This window comes from Bison bison, unplaced genomic scaffold, assembly GCF_000754665.1.
Source record: "Bison bison bison isolate TAMUID 2011002044 unplaced genomic scaffold, Bison_UMD1.0 scf7180017864466, whole genome shotgun sequence".
Classification (NCBI taxonomy): Eukaryota; Metazoa; Chordata; class Mammalia; order Artiodactyla; family Bovidae; genus Bison; species Bison bison.
Window position 1 is genome coordinate 7101074 of NW_011495027.1, and position 6460 is coordinate 7107533.

The following is a 6460-nucleotide window of genomic DNA, read 5'->3' on the forward strand; positions in this document are numbered from 1 at the left end:
AGGCAGTTCTATTTCCAGTTTTTTAAGGAATCTCCACACTGTTCTCCATAGTGGCTGTACTAGTTTGCATTCCCACCAACAGTGTAAGAGGGTTCCCTTTTCTCCACACCCTCTCCAGCATTTATTATTTGTAGACTTTTGGATCGCAGCCATTCTGACTGGGGGCTAGTGCACTGGGACGACCCAGAGGGATGGTATGGGGAGGGAGGAGGGAGGAGGGTTCAGGATGGGGAACACATGTATACCTGTGGCGGATTCATTTTGATATTTGGCAAAACTAATACAATTATGTAAAGTTTAAAAATAAAATAAAAATTAAAAAAAAAAAACACATGAAAAGATGCTCAACATCACTCATTATTAGACAAATGCAAATCAAAACCACAATGAGGTATCATTTCATGCCAGTCAGAATGGCCATCATCAAAATGTCCACAAACAATAAATGCTAGAGAGGGTGTGGAGAAAAGGGAACTCTTTTACACTGTTGGTGGGAATGCAAACTGGTACAGCCACTATGGGGAACAGTGTGGAGTTTCCTTAAAAAACTGGGAATAGAAGTGCCATACAACCCAGCGATATTACTGCTGGGCATACACCCCAAAAAAAAACCCAAATTGAAAGAGACACATGTACCCCAATGTTCATTGCAGCACTATTTACAATAACTAGGATATGGAAGCAACCTAGATGTTCATTGGCAGACGAATGGATAAGGAAGTTGTAGTACATATACTCAATGGAATATTACTCAGCTATAAAAAGGAACACATTTGAGTCAGTTCTAATGAGGTGAATAAAACAGGAGCCTATTATATAGAGTGAAGTAGTCAGAAAGAGAAACACAAATACTATATATTAATGCATATATATGGAATTTAGAAAGATGGTAATGATGATCCTATATGGAGGGAGCAAAAGAGAAACAGATGTAAAGAACAGACTTTTGGAGTCTGTGGGAGAAGGCCAGGGTGGGATGATTTGAGAGAATAGCATTGAAAAATGTATATTACCATAGGTAAAATAGATGGCCAGTGTAATTCAATGCATGAAGCAGGACAACCAAAGCCGGTGCCCTGGGATAACCCAGAGGGGTGGGGTGGAGAGGGAGGAGGGAAGAGGGGTTCAGGATAGGGGGCACAAGTGTATCCATGGCTGATTAATGTCAATGTATGGCAAAAACTGTCACAACATTGTAAAGTAATTATCCTCCAATTAAAATATATTAATTTTCTTAAAAAAGAATCCCCCATGTATTTCTACTTTAATAGTGCCAGAAGCATGATAATATTCAATTCATTATAGTCACTTAAATATTTAAGACTTTTGTGTTGTTTTTGCATGTTAAGTTTGAGATGTTTCTTACACATCTAAATGGAGACTTGTAATCAACTAGATACACAATTTTGTACCTGAGAGTGGTGGTCATGATTGCTTATATAAATGTCATGGTAACTGACATAAAGGTGCTAGTGAAAGTCCAAGGCTGGATGAGATGCCCTAGGGACTAAGAAAAGAAGAATAGAAGCCCAAGAATCAAAGAACCACCATACTTAAAGGCCAAGAAGAAGCTGAATGAGAACTTGAGTTTTAGAGGATACCGAGGGTTTGTCAATGCATATTTGTAGGGGGAGGTGATCAAATATGACTGCAGTTTCATCCCCTGAGGTGGAGCCAGGCAATTGGAGTATGCTCACCCTCTTCTCCATCTTTGGAATATGCATTGCACTTGCCTTCCCCATGCTGGAAGCTGCACACGGACACAGCCTCTTTGAGATAGTAATGTGGTGCTAAGACCATCTGGACTGTGTACTCACCGGATCCAGTTTAGGAGTCTAAAGAGACCTTTAAAATTTGGCGGGTGGGTCCAAAATTTTTGGTGGGTGGGAATCTGTTAGTCTTCCAGTCACCTAAGAAAAGATACCTAAGTAAATCCTCTTGCTTATTAAACCTGCCACCTGCCAATCTCAAGTGATCTGCCATCCTCTTTTGTCTCTCCTTACTGTCTGGGTGAGCTTCCCAGGTGGTACCAGTGGTAAAGAACCCTCCTGCTAATGCAGAAGACTTAAGAGACATGGGTTTGATCTCTGGGTTAGTAAGACCCTCTGGAGGAGGGCATGGCAATGCACTCCAGAATTATTGCCTGGAGAATCCCTTCGACAAACGAGCCTGGTGGGCCACAGTCCATAGGGTCACAAACAATCAGACATGACTGATCGACTTAGCACACACACATATACATGCTATCTAGGGACTAGGGTCAGCTTCAGATTACACACAGGAAGCTCCTGAGGAGATTGTGACCCAAAAATATTAACTCAGATAGAAGGCATACAGAACCTTGTGCAGCTAAGTTGCCAGGAGCCACCACGGGAGATCCCACCCATGACAAAGGTCATGAGGAGAAGACCTGACAGGCAAAGGTGGATCAGGATTTGAGGGACTCCCTGGACCTGCTCGAGCATCTACCCCAAAACCAAAGTCTGTCTATCTACTGTTTACTATATTATGCCTTTCACCAAACTTCTGACATTAACAGGGGGCTATCCCCGACCACCTTTCTCTGAAGAAAATCAACTTAAAGCTCTAGTTAATAAGTCTCCTGGGCTTGAAAGGAGCATTTTAATTCTAACCCCTCTATTACTATTTTAGCTTGCTTGGCAGGTTTATCTACACTCTTGCAACTAACGCACATGATTGTTCACAACACCCCAAGCATAACCTTTGAGTGATAAAAAAGCTTTACTAGAATAATACTGCATTGTTGAGCCAATGTTTGCTACCGAGTTTCCTTGTCCTTTACCCAATGTGCGCCTGGGAGTGGATTAGCTAGTATAGTTGGTATGCAAGAAATACAAGCAGTAGCCTTGGCATTAGCAACATAAGACCCTTGAGTTAATACGTTCGTTCTTTGTTGTAACCCACTGCACCTTTGCTCCATAAGAATGTAGCTCTGTTTCCTGAGGGGGACTGCAGACTGGAAAGATAAAGAGAAAGCAGGTTTTCTGGTTGATCAACCTTTATCAAGAAAGAGTTACAAAATGTTAACAGGCTGCAGTGCCAGAAGACAATGTATATAACATAAGACCCTTGTTTATGAATAGCTATGCAAAAAATGTCCTGGTTTTGATAAAGGTAAAATTTATGTAATGTTGAGCTGATTCTGCATGGCTTTGTATCTTTCACTTCTGGAAATGTGTAACTCAGGGTATAAAATCCCCTTTTGAAAATAAAGCTGCAGACCCGTTCCACCTAAGCTGGGTCTCCCCGTGTCATTCTTTCTCTCTCTCTCTCTCACTCTCTCTCTCTGTTTTTTCAGGCTGATTCCCTGAAGCACAGAGGCTCTCTGAGTTCACTTTTTTCCCCAGGCTTCTAAGACCCAATCGAGGAGGCACTCTGCGTCTCCACTCTGGAGGGAAGTTGCTCTGCATTTTTGCTCCATCGAGAGGATGGCTGTGGCCTCTGTCAACAGAGCAAGTCCCATGTCAGGGGATTTATTGGCTTTCTGTGTAAACCAAGGAATATAAGCCTCTTTTTCTCTCCTTTACTTTCTCTCTTGCTGACGCCGTCCATCCTGAGGGTATCCCTGGATCCTGCTGGGGCTGGACTCCGGCACTAAGTGTCTGAGGATGATGTGTGATCAGAAAGGCTTGGGCTTTGGGTGGTGATTGAGGTAAACAGGGATGGTGAGCATAAGCATAATGGGGTTCATTAAGGAGGGGACTCCTGAATTCTTCTGCAGTGGACCACCAGTGTAATTGTTGATAAAATGAAGCTGTTCTTTTCTAGATTTTATGTTGTCTAGTCCACAAAAAGGATACTGTAGTTGGTCCATGGCATGCTGATTGATGGCTCCTATGCTGTTGTATACAAATGTGCTGCTCAGGAGAACTGCCAGGGCAAAGATCCAGGAGTCATTCTGGTTGTCTCCCCAGAAGTCATTGGAGAAGCCACATCAAGTAACTAAGAGCACATGATTCCAGTTCAGATGGACAGACTCTGAATCCATCTGTCTCTATTTGGAAACACATTAATCATTTCCCTATGCAAACTTTTATCCATCTGTACATGATTTTAAAAACATAAAATCAATGCTGTAGTGAAATTTAAATAAGACTTTATATAACTGCATATGAGAGTGTAAAGAAAATAAGCACTTGATCAGGTAATAGAATTCAAACCTCTCTCCTGAACTGAGATTATGATCTTCTATTCCCATGACATATCATGATGAAGCACCTTTTAAACAGTAGTTAAAATGTACCCCTTTAACAAAAATTTTCTAAGACTTCTAAGACTAGCAATGTATGATCCTTTATGAACAAATCTGTTGTCATCAGGTCTTATACTCTGCTTCTCTCACTAATCTTACAGCTGCAGATAACACTATTTCCACGATCTTTCTGGATTCCCACTCTGACAAGTCAGACATGTTTATAAACTTTCTAGTTAGGTTTAGATGCACCTTCAGTAGCTTTATTAGAATGTTTTCCTACAATACGAAAGGAAATGACTTAAGAAATCATTAGTCATTATTTTATGGGTTACAAAAAATATCAGTGGGCCTTGCTGACCACTCTCAATGCTTATGTGTGGCCAAGATATGCAACAATTCTTAAATTAGCCCATTATTCTCATATTTAGTGTTTAGTGCTCTCACATAAAGCTCACTTTGGATTGCTTCAAATTGCATTTGAGGTCAAATCTTGAGCACAAACAAGTAAATAAAATAAAATAAAATAAAACTATAATGCTGCTGCTATTAGTCGCTTCAGTCGTGTCTGACTCTGTGCGACCCCATAGATGGCAGCTCACCAGGCTCCCCCATCCCTGGGATTCTCCAGGCAAGAACACTGGAGTGGGTTGCCATTTCCTTCTCCAATGCATGAAAGGGAAAAGTGAAAGTGAAGTCGCTCAGTTGTGTCCGACTCTTAGCGACCCCATGGACTGCAGCCTGCCAGGCTCCTGAATCCATGGGATTTTCCAAGCAAGAGTACTGGAGTGGGGTGCCATTGCCTTCTCTGAAAACTATAATACATTAATAGTATATATTTGAAGCACAATTCAAAGGGTGGGAAGTGATAGTGTGAGAAGGGCTACTGATTTGACATAAACAGGATTAGAAGATTTATTTCTTTACCTTCTCCACATCCCCCAGGCCCTCGGTATCAAGCAGAACCAGAGTATGGTCTGGCTTCTTCGGATGAGGCATACACCACATCCAGATGCTCTTCGTGTTAGACTGCACCGTGGAGCCCACAGAGAAGCCTGCAAGGGGTCATGGGGAAAAGAGAGGATGGATTTTTAATAGCAGGTGGATTAGATCTGGAAATTGAGACATTAGGTAATAAAGTCAAGGTTTAAAGAAATAAATGAAAGCATAATCAATATTGATCTTAATTATGAGAAAAAGAATTTGGAGCATTTAGTACAAACTGAAATTTTTGTATTACCTTGAGATCACTATAAGCTTGATGTTAATCCACATACATTTTAGTAAATGTTTTATTGTTTATTATTGTCTATGTTAGTTTTATTTATAACTACTGTACTCCTTTCAGAAAGACATGTTCATACTTTAAAGAGGAAGTTAAAGCAAAGTGGGAAGAAAGAGTTGACTCTTATCCTTCAGCACAGAATGAATGTTAGAAGCCCATCACCAAAATGAAAATTAGCTTTCAATATCCCTCCCAGGTCTCTCCCTTCCTCTCCTCACATCACTGTGCTGCACGCAGGGAGTGTGGGTGGACAGAAGGGACTTGGCTGGGCTCTGCCCATGTCACTCACCCTTGTTCTTCCCAGCCAGCTTGTTCAACAGGTAGGACTTGCCTGTGTGGTAGAGGCCCACGATAGCCACCACCACAACAGGCTGCTTGATGGCAGACAGGATTTTCAGAGCTTCTGGATTAACCAGCAGTTGCCCATTGATGTTCTCAATGAGGCACTTTGGGGCTGGCATGTGGATCTCTGAGGCCATGTCCAGGGTATTCTCTGATCTTCAAGGGAAAAGATGGTATGGAAAGCAACATTTAGTCAGTGAGCTGAGTGAGAACTTTACAGTTAGGACCAAAATTTGGTTTTCTCCTTGAACTTTTTTCCTTATGTGTTTTAAAAAGCCCAATGGCATGAAATGTCCTATAGATATCAATTAGGTCTAACTGGTCTATTGTTTCGTTTAACATTTGTGTTTCCTTGTTAATTTTCTGTTTAGTTGATCTATCCATAGGTGTGAGTGGGGTATTAAAGTCTCCCACTATTATTGTGTTATTGTTAATTTCTCCTTTCATACTTGTTAGCATTTGTCTTACATACTGCGGTGCTCCTGTGTTGGGTACATATATATTTATAATTGTTATATCTTCTTCTTGGATTGATCCTTTGATCATTATGTAGTGACCTTCTTTGTCTCTTTTCACAGCCTTTGTTTTAAAGTCTATTTTATCTGATATGAGTATTGCTA

At 41.1% G+C, this 6460-nt stretch overlaps 1 protein-coding gene across 1 annotated transcript in view; it reads right to left on the minus strand.

The window, feature by feature from the left end:
- The window catches only part of LOC105003307 (interferon-induced guanylate-binding protein 2-like), a 17689-nt gene extending 11712 nt beyond the window's left edge, over window positions 1-5977 (minus strand). The window contains exons 1-3 of the mRNA XM_010860365.1: window positions 5788-5977; window positions 5142-5268; window positions 3822-3932 (exon numbers count right to left, since the gene is read on the minus strand). Coding sequence (XP_010858667.1) covers window positions 3822-3932; window positions 5142-5268; window positions 5788-5977 — 428 coding nt within the window. The remainder of the gene's footprint in view (window positions 1-3821; window positions 3933-5141; window positions 5269-5787) is intronic.
- Between the last annotated feature and the right edge of the window lie 483 nt (window positions 5978-6460).